Source organism: Suillus subalutaceus (genome assembly GCF_016647625.1).
Source record: "Suillus subalutaceus strain FC151 chromosome Unknown DFJ58scaffold_16, whole genome shotgun sequence".
NCBI classification, from domain to species: Eukaryota; Fungi; Basidiomycota; class Agaricomycetes; order Boletales; family Suillaceae; genus Suillus; species Suillus subalutaceus.
The window spans coordinates 461,410-474,279 of NW_024540265.1; the positions used below are offsets into that span (position 1 = coordinate 461,410).

General features: G+C 49.9%; 4 protein-coding genes across 4 annotated transcripts; all 4 read right to left on the minus strand.

The window, feature by feature from the left end:
- Window positions 1-2,455: 2,455 nt before the first annotated feature.
- DFJ58DRAFT_640008 (uncharacterized protein) lies at window positions 2,456-2,692 on the minus strand (the record flags this gene model as incomplete). Its single annotated transcript, XM_041381332.1, has 1 exon — window positions 2,456-2,692. A coding segment is annotated over one exon (237 nt), but the record flags the coding sequence as incomplete, so codon positions are not given.
- A 1,812-nt stretch (window positions 2,693-4,504) lies between these two features.
- DFJ58DRAFT_130900 (kinase-like domain-containing protein) lies at window positions 4,505-6,522 on the minus strand. Its single transcript, XM_041378783.1, has 7 exons — window positions 5,712-6,522; window positions 5,596-5,661; window positions 5,358-5,543; window positions 5,273-5,303; window positions 5,184-5,221; window positions 4,910-5,125; window positions 4,505-4,855 (listed from the first exon to the last, which is right to left on the minus strand). The coding sequence occupies exons 1-7, from the start codon at window positions 6,201-6,203 to the stop codon at window positions 4,646-4,648; spliced, it is 1,239 nt and encodes a 412-aa protein (XP_041248011.1). The 5' UTR covers window positions 6,204-6,522; the 3' UTR covers window positions 4,505-4,645.
- Window positions 6,523-6,671: 149 nt separating this feature from the next.
- DFJ58DRAFT_130923 (uncharacterized protein) lies at window positions 6,672-7,817 on the minus strand. The gene is made up of 3 exons (XM_041378784.1): window positions 7,766-7,817; window positions 7,546-7,708; window positions 6,672-7,484 (listed from the first exon to the last, which is right to left on the minus strand). Exons 2-3 carry the CDS (start codon window positions 7,580-7,582, stop codon window positions 6,964-6,966), a joined length of 558 nt encoding a protein of 185 aa, XP_041248012.1. The 5' UTR covers window positions 7,583-7,708; window positions 7,766-7,817; the 3' UTR covers window positions 6,672-6,963.
- Window positions 7,818-9,363: 1,546 nt separating this feature from the next.
- Window positions 9,364-12,717, minus strand: DFJ58DRAFT_698557 (uncharacterized protein; the record flags this gene model as incomplete). Its single annotated transcript, XM_041383533.1, has 2 exons — window positions 12,642-12,717; window positions 9,364-12,569 (listed from the first exon to the last, which is right to left on the minus strand). Exon 2 carries the CDS (start codon window positions 12,550-12,552, stop codon window positions 9,364-9,366), a length of 3,189 nt encoding a protein of 1,062 aa, XP_041248013.1. The 5' UTR covers window positions 12,553-12,569; window positions 12,642-12,717.
- Window positions 12,718-12,870: the final 153 nt, after the last annotated feature.

Genomic DNA, 12,870 nt, shown 5'->3' on the forward strand with positions numbered 1-12,870 from the left:
CCAGGTTGAGCTGCTACGACCAGTGCTTGTTGATTTGGAGCGGCTTTTATATGTAGGCGGACTTGTTGTAGGTATGTGAAGGTCGTGAAGCTTAGGGAGTGACCGTCCTGTCATAGAAAACGAAGTAGATCGGGGAGGCGAGCTCTTCTGGGACGATGGCGTTTGCAGTTTAGGTGTGTTCGATGACTGTGAGCGTGTGATCGAGCTCAACCTCGAGAACATCCAGGGTGTATTTCTACGGCTGGTACTGGTTGATTTGGAGCGGTCCCTATGGGAATTTGTTGCAGATATGTGAAGCTCGTTGCGGCTAGGGATGGACCGAGGCCCTGCAGAAGGCAAAGAGGATTTTGAAGTAGACATTTGACGGGGTGGATTCTTGTGGGCTGATGGTGTTTGCGGATTAGGTGTACTCGACAGGTGTAAGCTCGCATTTGAGCTCAGCCGACTCGAGGACGCCAAGGTTGCGTTGCTACGACTGGTACATGTGCGGCCCCTATCTGCGGTCGGACTCCCTGTTGCAGACATGTGAAGCTCATTACTATTGGTGGGAGACATCTGGTAAGGTTGGTTCCTCTGGGTTGATGGTGTTTGTGGCTTAGATATATTCGACCGCCATGAGCTCGCGGTCGAGCTCAACCGAGTTGAGGACGTCCAGGTCGTGTTGCTACGGCTAGTGCTGATCGATGTAGAGCGGCCTCTGTTGGCAGGCGGACTTGCTGGTGACATGCATTCGTCATGGTCGGAGATTGACCAAGGTCCTGTAGAAGATGAAAAAGATCGAGAAGCAGACATCTGGGGAGGTGGCGTTGTTCGGCTTGGATGATATCCCCAGGTCTTCCTGCCTTGCTTCGTCTTTTCCTCTACACTTTGGCGCCTTATCTTTTCAACGCGCTTTCGAATTTCTTCCTGTTGGACTACCTGCTGGTCATGTCTGCGGTTTGCCTCTGCCTCCCTACGAATCAGTTCTTCCTCTCGTCGCGTGAGTTCTTCCTCTTTCCTCCGAATCTTTTCCTCTTTCGTGCGCGATGCCTGTTCTTTAGATTTAACTTCATCTTCCTGGCGTTTCGATTCCTCTGACTTTCGCAAAACGTCTCGTGTCATGTGCCTTTCTTCCACCTCTAAATGCCTTACTGCTGGTTCTTCTCGTCGCCCGAGGTCTTCGGCCCTTTTCTTGTCCTGCACGTCCCGTCTCCCAGCTTTCCCCTCTTTCTTCTTCGCAAGCTTCTCCTTCCACTTGATCTCGTCCTCGTCTTCTTCGTGTTCTGTTCCTTCTCCCTCCCTATTTCCCCCCTCCTCCTGTCTTACAACCTCAAGCTCTTTGAACATGATTTCGTCCTCCACGCATTTGGCCTCCTTCTCCTCGCGCCCAGGCCTGTCTTCTTTCTGCTTGGCCTCCTCCTCCCGCACAACATCCTCCTCTCTCCTCTTTAGTTCTTGCTCCCGCAGAGAAATCTCTTCTTCTCTCCTCCGGAAGCTCTCCTCCATCTGGCGAAGTCTGCGCTCATCATGCTCCCACAAATCTAAATCGTCAAGGTCATCATCATATTGATGAACACGCTGATACCCGTGACGCATGTCTTGCGAGGAGAGTCGAGTACGGAAATTAGATGACCGCCAGCTCCGTGGGAGCTCATCCGGTGTCTGTGGAGAATGCGAGAACCCGTAGGTATCGTACGGCGAGCGCGATGGAACATCCCAGTCTTTGGGGCTTGGGCTAGACTGAAAGCCGTCATCATCCAATGAAAACAATTTCTTGATGGCGATAGGTCTGCTGGATGAATGTGGTGGTGGTGTTGGTGGATAATCCTCGTCCAACCGCTCGAAGGCAGAGGCACTGGCTCTGGCTTCAATATATGTGTGCGACGTTGTTCGCCTTCTATCCCGAGCTCTGTAAATGGCACTCCACTGTTGTTCCACGGTCAAAATGCGATCCCTCTCCTTCGCGCTGGCAGTCACGTGGTGCAGCTCGGTGGAAGATGGGATAGTCGTGCTCCCCCGTCGTGAAATAGTAAATATATTAGGCACCAGGGAGTCTTCTTCAGGCGTTGATGGAAGCCAAGACTCTGGGGGGGACAGGTCTGTTTGAAAGGCCCGCTGTACGCAGAAGGCTTCGCCTGTCTGGAGCATCCGGAGCTGAACGCGCAAACCTGGGCATGTCATCTAGTTCGATGGGGGATGGATGCTTTGGGCGTTCAAAACCTCTGTCTGTGACATCCAATGTGGGTGACCCCACTGCGCTGTTGATATACCTAGCACGACCATTATTGGTATCTCGAGACATATGGTCACGCTCTCGGTTGGCGAAACGAGATAAATATCCTGAATCGCGCTTGACCTCCGAGGGTTTTTGCGGAGGCCAGTTGTCATGTTCGTTTGGTGTAAGACCAGAAGTGTGCGACTGTGAAGTATCTGTGGGAAGTTGCAAGGAGGAAGAAGAAAACTGAGCAGCTTTGACCTGGCTTTCACGTTTTAGTGCAATAGGGAGCTGCTCCTCGGCAATATCACGAATGCTCTTCATAGGAGTAATGTATTCCTCGGACTCGGACAACCGCTCGCGCTCGACAGTACTGATTGGGCCGTTCCCAAAGGTATCGTTGAGATTCTGCTTGGTCTCGTTGACCATGGAACACAAGTCGTTCTCGATACCAACTTCGAGGCCACTCTTCCACTTTTTGTTAGGCTCACAATCAACGGCGGGTGTGATGATCGAGGATTTAACGAAGCAGAGAGCTAAGGTCGATAACAGATCCTAACCTATCCTAGCAAAGTTTAGAATTAAGTGATGAGCATAGGGACTCTTACACACCTTTTGGTCTATAACTTGAATCGTGCAGGGATGCATACATCTAATCATCCGATGGCTCTGTCCGCCCAGAACCAGTGCGGCATAGGCGCACATGTGTCATGGTCTCATGATGCGATTACATATAGTATTAGTACTACTAGTACCCACGACTTTACCATACACAGGCTCGCAGACTCCAACGCAGACGCACGAGCCAAACTAGTACCACGAGACGTTGAGAAAGGTCTTTCACAGTTGGCCATAATAAGGTGCTTTGCAACTGGTGCAAGAGAAAACATTCAAGACCATGCGATGCATATGCGTTGAGCTGAGTAAGTAATAAATTTTGAAATGTGAAGTGGGCGGGCTGCGCCGGCAGATTCCTTCAGTTGCCGTAACCATAACCGTGCTGGCTCTTCAAAAATCAGTTGACAACTTCCGCTCTGATCAATATTGCGAGATGTGAGACATATAGATTAGTGAGGTTTCTCGAGTCTGTGATACAGTTACTAGAGACACATGCACAGACTGGAAGGTTTCTCAATATTGAGTCTGTACATCTACATAGTTCGGTAGAGACGCGCAGACTGCACAATGGGTCTATACGTTATGACGTCATTACTACATCACGATTGCTCCCTCGCTCCGAGAGATGATGTACCTAGATGACCACTACTTCAGCAAATGAACTGACTGCATGAACGGAAGCTAACATACCATGCATGCAAGACTCCTGGTATCCAACCCAAGATCGTAAGACAGATATTGATCCAAAAGTCTAGCAAAATAACATGCATCCCTGGATTTAAACGGTACTATTGATATTTACCTGCAGCACATCCACGTTCTATCATCGTCGACATTAATATTATAATATAGGAGGCATGAAAAGGTCATGTACTTACTGAAAAACACGGCTACCGGTGGAAGGACCCTGGACGTGATTTAAGTATAGTAACTTATTGAAAAAGTGGTTGGGAATAGCAGATGCCAGACGTACAGCGCAACAAAATACAAGATGACATTCCGGGTGGATGAAACAGTGGTAGGCATTTGAGGGGGTTTATCTGAAAAATACGAGGGGAGTCCAGGATGTCTCCCAACTTATATAACCAGGCTATGACATACGTCATGTCTGTTGGAGTGGCCAGTATATGCCACCGGGTGGGGTGGCCGACTCCAGTGGTGCATCCGTTGGATCAAACAGAACAAAAACGGTCCAAGAAACTGGTAAACGTCCTGACACAAACTCTGCAAGCCACCACTGGCAACCAAGAGCTCAACCAGGAGCATCACTACGATTTTCAAATTGAAGGGTGAGATCGGGCTGGCCATCTGCTCTGATACAGTCGATCAGCACACATGAACTTCGCTCAACAGCGCTTCGGGATGCTCGTTGTACAACTGAAAATAATTTGTCGCAGAATAATATCTCCATGGAACGAGATGAAGAGAAGTCATTATTTCGTAGAAAATAAGCTTAGCTTCAGAAAACGAAGAAAGGAGAGTAATTGATTGAACCTATCGAGTCCGAGGGTGGTATGATAATGATGGTGTCCAGCCCGTGAGCCACAAGGAACCTGGAAGCACGAAGATCTGAACAATTCTGATCGTCAGCGGAGGCCTCGAGGGCCTTATTGTTTAAATCTGTAGGGAAATGTGACGAAGCTACACAGATGATCCCCTGCACCACATACTTATGTTTGATGGAAGCTTGAGTTGGGTGAGGCCAGAGCCTGGAAAATGCAGATTGATATTTAAATCATGTCAAGCCGCTTTAACACCACTTTCCAGGTGTGAAGCGCTCGTAGAGAAGTGTTACATTCCAATTCATTAATCTTTGTTGCCCCGTTCAGTGGACTAGGATGACAGAGCTCGTTCTACGAACGCCACAATTTCTCCAACCGATGGACGACTCGCACGAGGTAGCCAACATCGCTGTATGAAGCTCCAGTGTCCAGGCGCTATTCGCAAGTCCTTGGGAGGCTCCGGTTTCTTACCCTTGATGACGTGTCCCAACACTACCATGTCACTCTTCACATAGTAGTAGGGTACCTTGCAAGTCAATATCTAAAGCAAGCGCAATGTGATTAAAATCTGACGTTGAAAATTCAAGTTACTGACTTGCAAGGTGATACTGCCAAATGAGTATATGTCGCACTCGGCGCTGAGTGAGACTTCACTGTCTTCTGTTGCTTCACATAACTCTGCAGCTACCCATCGGACATTCCCTCGGATGGAGCTCGTAAAATATGAGGTACCGATGAACTCTACGATGATAGTGGAGAGACCAAAATCAGCAAGGCATGCGCGACCATTGCCATAAATCAAGACATTTGACTGGAGAGTTTGTACGTGAGTAATGAACAATACACATTGTGCGTGCGGCTGTCCATACCCCTGTCAGATCACCATGGACAACTGATTTTCTGTGGACTAAATCACCATGAGCGTTTAAAAAGTCGGGTGCAGTGGAAAGTGACTTACGATATTGCAACCCAAGGGCAATATCATTCAGCTGGCGTTTCAAAGCTTAACAAGCATTCAGAAATACTTGCAAAATGGGGCTTACTAGCAAGAACTTATCTTGCAACGATAGCTTGTATTGTCGGAGCTCAAGAAAGCCAGTGAGAGCTCCGTTATCAGCCCATGGGCAAACCATTGCGAGGTAGGGCCCAAAGTCATCCGCCACCCCCCAGAGTGGAAGAATGCTGTTATGTTTGAGACGTTCCCAAACTTTCAGTTCACGACGCACTCTCTAAGCCGAGTCATCATCGGAAAGATCGATATGAATGGAATAGAAACATTACATTCGCCTTCTTCCGCGCCACTTCGTTGCTGTCCGACTCGAATGCGCGAATGGTCTTCACTGCTACCTACATCACAGTCAGATAATACGGTAACAAGTGTCACAAGCTGTGCATACCTGGAAGACCCTGCTGTGCTTAACTAAATCACCTTTCCAGATGTCCCCAAAACCTCCGGAAGCAACAGGATAGGACGATCTCCTCTGGACTTTATTAGTGAGATCTTCCAGCGAATGAAGCTCTTGCCATTGCATGTTGTGTTCTTCTGCCTTCCTCCGGAACTCTTCCTCCATCGCGCGTGTCGTCTCTCCTTTGAGCCTAGCTTCCTCATCCTTGCGTCCAACTTCATCTTCCTGCCGTTTCGCCACCTGCAACGTTGGATCTTGTACTAGACGTCTGTCTTCCCCACCAAACCGCCTTGTTGAGTTCTCCACATGCCTTGTAAACCCTTCCATTCTCTGGGTCCGCCCTTCCTCCATCTTGACTTCGTTTTCAGTGCGTTTGGCTTCCTCCTCCTTATCTCTTCTCATCTCGAGCTCTTTGCGCTGTACTTCATTTCCTGATCGGTTGAGAGTTTGATGATACTCGCCCTCAGATACCTCATAATGCATATTAGAAGGCCGAACGGGATAGTAAGGACTCCCGCTCGCAATGTCTAGCAAGGGATGTTGAGAATTGAGTCTGTCAGACGACTGCCAGCTCTGAGGGACCTCTTTTGGTGTCTCTTGGGAGTACGAAGACTCATAGCGGTTTTCGTGCGGCAAGCGCGACGGACCAGTCCAGCCTTCGCGACTGGAGCCAGACTGAAAGCCGCCACTATCGAACGAGACAAACTTATTGGTGATAATAGGTCCGTTGCTGCTAGACGGTAGGGGTACGCCGTGGCGTGTGTATGAATCCTGGATGTCAGACGGACCATTCTGATCATTAAGGCTCGTGCCAGACTGAACGCCGCTATTGAGCGAGACCGATTTATTGGTAACGATGGGTCCATTGTTAGACGGTAGGGGTGCGCCACGGCGTGCGTACGAATTCTGGTTGTCAGACGGACCATTCTGATAATTAAAACTCGTACTGGATTGAACGCCGCTATCGAGTGAGACCGATTTCTTGGTCATGATAGGTCTGCTGCTAGGCGGTGGGGGTACACCGCGGCGTGCGTATGGGTCCTGGCTGTCAGACGGACCATTCCAATTATTAAGACTTGTGCTAGACTGAACGCCGCTATCGTATGAAACCGATCTATTGGTGGTAATAGGTCTGATAATAGAAGGTGGTGGTACGCTGGGGCGTGTACCATACGAAACTGGCGGCGGGCGCGACGGACCATTCCAGCCTTTGGGACTCGAGCTGGACTGTTCACCGCTATCTTCAAACGAAACTGATTTCATGGCGCCGGTGATAGCAGAAACTGGGGGGCGCATTGACGGGGGCCGTATAACCTGGGCCATACGTCGCTGATGAAGATAAGGCTGGGATATAGGATGTGGTATTGATGTTGGCATATGACTTGTGTCTGTCTCGCTCATGATCCATTGCCGAAATATAATCGCGGTCTTTGCAAGTGACTGACAATGGTGGTACACGATAAGGGTCAGGACCCGCTGTGCTCCCACGATGGGTGACATTGAAATGACGAGACGCCTGGGCGTCTTCTTCAGGCTTGAAATTGCCCACTTTAATGGGCTGTCTTTCTCGCCTGCGGCCATCCTGAGTATCCGCAGCTGAACTCGCGAATCGCTGTCTAGTCACATCCTCTCGTTCACCGGTGGTTGATGGAGGCTTGAGGCGCTCAAAATTTGTATCCGACGTTGACCCCAATCCAATGGTAGATCTGGCAGGACCCGTATCGACACCGCGAGGTATGTGGCGATTAGCCTGTGTTGAGCTCCCTGCAATACGTTGATGAGAGAGGACAAAGGAGAGGATGAACAGGTTTGTTTTTGCACTCACTCAGTCCAATCCTGCCAGGCTGATGCTCCTTTGCCATACTTTTTGACCACTATCATGAGCTGGAGGAAATATGATTACATGAACTTCCCTCTCTGAACTTTGGAAAGAGCTATGAAATGGAATGGAGTGAGGTATATGTGCCGGTACGAGAGATAGTGCGGAACTAAGGCAGTTAAGCGCGATGTCAGTCTGCAAAGGAGCCTTTAAGGAGGGCGCCTACTAATGGCTTGTGCACGTGGGTTGAAGCAACTGACCTAAGATTCCAGGACCCCGAGTGCTTGGTTGATCATACATAGTATTAATGGATCCAAGCGGAAAGGTTGATGAAGCCTCCCAATGGACGAGGGCTGGACTCTGGTCAATTTATATAAAACTAGCCTGAGAGTCTTTGATCGAGCGGTCATTGATATTAAGCTGACAGCCCTGCTGGTGTGAGCCGATACTGAAAGTCAGCAATCTTGGCACTAACCTGGCATGAGGTGAAGACCATATGCATTATGATGGTTATCACTGCAAAAGTTCGTACTCTTCCCGTCAAGTGGGTGAGATCCTATCCGGCGTCCCAGTTAGTCATGAGCTGCCGAGAGAACTATAGTCTATGGCGATTCGTCGGCAAAGAAGGATGGCGGGAGTCTGTACTTCTAGCTTGCTGGACACTGAAAATATACCATGTTGACACCGTGTCCATAGTATGAATGAAGGGAAGCAGCCTATGAGTCATAGCCTTCGGTCAGCTCCTTCGGGCCAGTTCGGGCCCCAACCAACTACAAGACCTTCCTTACGAGGAGTTTACATAAAATGATGATCTTCCTCGAATTTGAAATACTCATTGATGCACGATGACCTTTCTATGTAAGTATTTCCTGAAGGTCAGTTCTTGCTACATTCCAGTATCATGGTACTGTTGGTGTGTTCAGAAGGACTAGGATGACACAGCCTGCCATTCACATGCTATAAACGTTACGATTTCTGCAATCGACGGGCGACTTGCACGAGGCAACCAGCATCGCTGTATGAACTCCCAGTGCCCAGGCGCTATACGCGATTCCTTAGGAGGTTTCGGTTTAATCCCTTTGATGACTTGGGCCAACACCGCAATATCCTTCTTCACATTGCAGTAGGGTACCTTGCAAGTTAATATCTAGAGCAAGCGAAATGTGAATAAGATCCGACGGTGGAAAATTCAAGTTACTAACCTGCAATATAATACTGCCAAATGAGTAGATATCGCACTCGGTCGTGAGCGATGCATTGTCTGGTGCTTCATACAGCTCTGTAGCTGCCCATCGGATATTCCCCCAGATAGAGTTCGTAAAATAGGAGGTACCGATGAACTCTACGATGATAGTAGAGAGACCGAAATCAGCAAGACATGCCCGACCATTATCAGAAATCAAGACATTTGACTAGAGAGTTGGGAAGTGAGTAATTAGAACCTTCTGTGTGTGGCCGTACACACCCCTGTCAGGTCACCATGGACAACTGATTTGCTGTGGACTGAACCAACATGAACATTTGAAAACGTGCAGTGAGTGTTCACCTACGGTATTGTAATCCAAGAGCAATGTCATTCAGCTGGCAAGCACCAGGAAGTCAACAAGCATCTGGAGATGCTGGATACACAGGACTTACAAGGGAGAATTTATCTAAGGACGACAACGTGTCTTGTTGGCGCTCAAGATAGCCTGTGAGAGCTCCATTAACGGCCCATGGGCAAATCATTGCAAGGTAGGGCCCAAAGTCGTTTGCCACTCCCCATAGTGGAAGAATGCTATGATGTTTGAGACGACCCCAAACTTTCAGCTCGCGGCGCACTCTCTAAACCGAATCATCATTAAAAAAAACTCGAGATGCATGGAACAGAGACGTTACCCTCGCTTTCTTCTGCCTCGACTCCTCGTTATCCGTCTCAAAAGCACGGATGGTCTTTACTGCCACCTGGATCATGATCAGGACAATGCGACAGGAAGTAACACAAGTGGAGCATACATCGACGTTTTCATTCGCCTTGACTAAAATACACTTCCAGATGTCCCCAAAACCTCCGGAAGCGGCCGGGAAAGACGATTTCCTCTGGAGCTCGTTGGTAAGATCTTCCAGCAAATCTGACACGGAATCGGGCAACTCTTGGCTAGCTTCTTCCACTGTTGCTGTTGCTTCCGGCGAAGGTGAAGTGGGAATCTGTGTAGCTGGAATGGGGGTGTATGTGGGGTGGGATGGCGCATTGGTGTTCTGCTGTGCTAATAATGGTGGTTCGAGTATAATGATGCGTGAGCTAGCGGTCGAGACATCAGGATCTTGCGTGCTGGAGCGTAGAAGATGGTACAACGTCCTGGCCACAGTGCTCGCAGCTTCTCGCACGCTGTCTCTGTCGCTCTCCTTGACTTTCGGTAGAAGCCACATCCCAAATCGATCGTGATGCCACCATTTGATGTTCTCCTTTACACGGTGCCTCGGAGACTTGTCGATAGGATGCAGAGACGACAACATGTAGACAGTGATGTCAGGAGTCGTGATATCATCGGGGCCGTTGGAGCGTTTGAACACAGGCCATGGGAAATTGTCCCATATCAACACACGGGACATCTGTAATTTATCCCACTGACCACGATGGCGCTCAAAGAGCTTGATAGTAATAGCGTCCTGCTTCACCTTGACAGCCTTCGAGAGTCTTTCCTGCTCCAACTTGGCTTGCTCACGACGGAATTGTTCCTCGCGCTGTTGAGCTTGTTCAGCCTGACGACGGTGGAACTCCACTTCTGAAAAGGGGGTAGGCGGGGGACCGAGTGCCGTTTTGGCGTTCTGCTGGGCTGATGACGTTGATGACTTAGGTGTGCTCGGTGGGGGCGAACTACCTGTCGAGTTTGGCCGAGTCGAGGTCGTCCAGGCAGCACTGCTACGACTAGTGCTGGTTGATCCAAAGCTGCTCCTATCTGTCGGCGGACTTGGTCCAGGTATGCTACGGTCGCTACGATTGGCGATTGGCCAAGGTCCTGTAGAAGACGAAGATTGAGATTGAGAAGTAGCCATCTGGGGAGGTGGTATGGGTCGACTACTAGTAGTCTCCGGTGGATAACGATTCCAGGACTCCCATTTGAACTTTTCCTGTTTCTTCTTTTCTTCTGTGCGCTGGCGGCGTATATTTTCTTCGCGCTTTCGAAATTCATCCTGCTGAACCTGCTGCTTGTCGTCTGATCTGAGCTCCTCCATTAGCTTAGCCCCACGTCTCGTATTCTTTTCCCTCCTCAATTCTTGCTCGGGCTGAGCAACCTCCTCCCTCCCCAAACTCACGCTTGCCTCTCTCTGAGGCATCCGGCGCTCATCATACTCCCACAACTCAGCATCATCGAGGTCCATATTATACTCCCCCTCTGACACCTCATCATATTCCCCCTCCGATACCTCATCATACTCCTCCCACCCAGTATCATCGAGGTCCACATCATATTCCCCCTCTGACACCTCATGATGCGTATGAACAGGCCGAGTAGCATAGGACCCAGTCTCGCTCGGATTATACCCGTAGCGCATGTCTTGCGATGACGGCCCTGCGCGCAAGTTAGAAGACTGCCAATTCCGTGGAATTTCTCCTGGTGTCTGTGGAGAGCGCGAGGTTTCGTAGCGGGGGTCGTACGGCGAGCGTGAGGGACTGGTCCAGCCTTTGGGACTCGGGCTAGCCTGAAAATCGCCGTCATACGTGAAGGATTTCTCGGCGACGATGGGTCTGCTGGCTGATGGTGGGGGTGCGTGTGGGTGAGAACTGTCCGAGGAGCGCATGTAGCTGATGGGGACTATGGAGCTTGGGCCGTCTGCGGGGCGAGTGTATGCGATGGGGACTGTGGAACTTAAGCCTTCTATGGGGCGAGTGTATGAGATTGCGGAGCTTATGATGTGTGCAACTGAGGATACGGGCGGTGTATAACATTCGTCCAGACGCTGAGGAGTGGTTGTGACGCCAGCCCGAGCTTCAGCATAAGTGTACGGAGTTGTTCTCTCTCCATATCTCGCTCTATCCATAGAGCTCCACTCCTGTTTCATAGCCGAAATACGCTCTCCCTCTTTCTCGATCGTACTGTCATGCGGTTCGTAAGAAAACGGGATGTTGACCACTGATGGTGCCCGATAGGAAGAGGTAGTGCTCGCTGTACTCCCACGACGCGCGATACTGAAAGGACGAGACATCTGAGCGTCTTGTTCAGGCGTGATAGAAGGGAGCCAGATTTCTGGGAGCTGTCTAGTAGCTCTGCAGTGAAGGCTTCCGCGTCCGATGCTGTCCTGAACATCCGTAGCTGACCGAACAGATCTAGGTATGTCGTCTAGTTCGTCGATGGCGTGTGAAGGCTTTGGGCGCTCAACACCTCTGTCTGTTGTATCCGACGTGGACGGTGGCTTGTATGATCCAACTGCACTACTAACAGACCCGGCACGAGCCTTCCCAGTATTACGAGGTGGTGGTAAGTGGTCTTCCTCAAATTCCCGGCTGGGTAAACGAGGGAAGTAATCTGCGTCGTGCTCGAATTCCGCGTGCTCGTGCGGGGTCCAAACACGTTCTGAAGAACGGCTAGAACGAGATATTAAAAAATCTGCGATGGGCTGAGACGAGGAAGAATAAGTAGCATTATCTTTGCGTTTTCTTTCAATGTTGTCTAGGATAGCTTGTTGCTCCTTTCTTATGGTGTCCGACCATTCCTGATCTAAGACCTGACCAGTAGACCAACGGCGTACTTGGCGTTCACGTTCTAGGGAGATACGGAACTGTTCCTCGGCAAGATTACGGATGTTCCTCATGGTAACGAGGTATTCCTCAGTCAAGCGTTGGCGCTCGACAGCGCTGACTGGGGCTCTCTTCAGGGCGTTGTGTAGGTTCTGTTTGGCTTCGTCGACCATGGAACGCAAGTTGGTCTCGATATCCACTTTCAGGTGATTCTTCCATTGTTCGGAAGGCTCGAAATCAGTGGCTGATTGATTGGTAGAGGATCCAGTGGGATTTTGAAATGGGGTCGCCATCACAAACAGGCGCCCACCTACGGTAGAGAAACGAGTCAGCAGGCTACATATAGTATGAGCTGCTGGAGAGAGAGATAGATTGCACGAACCTGTTCTGGAAGAGGTATGTGATTAAGGTGGGCACTGATGGGTACAGGTCCATAGCCACGACTGTATATATCTGCGAGGGAGAGCGCTTATATGTTGCACTGGTGCCACTGGATAAGTGTTATGGGTAAGTAACTGCCCGGGCCACGACCAAAGTGGAAAGGTTGACAAGTCTCTTTCCCCCCTGACCCCGCATACACAACTTTAATTTGAACATTGCTCTATAGCCCC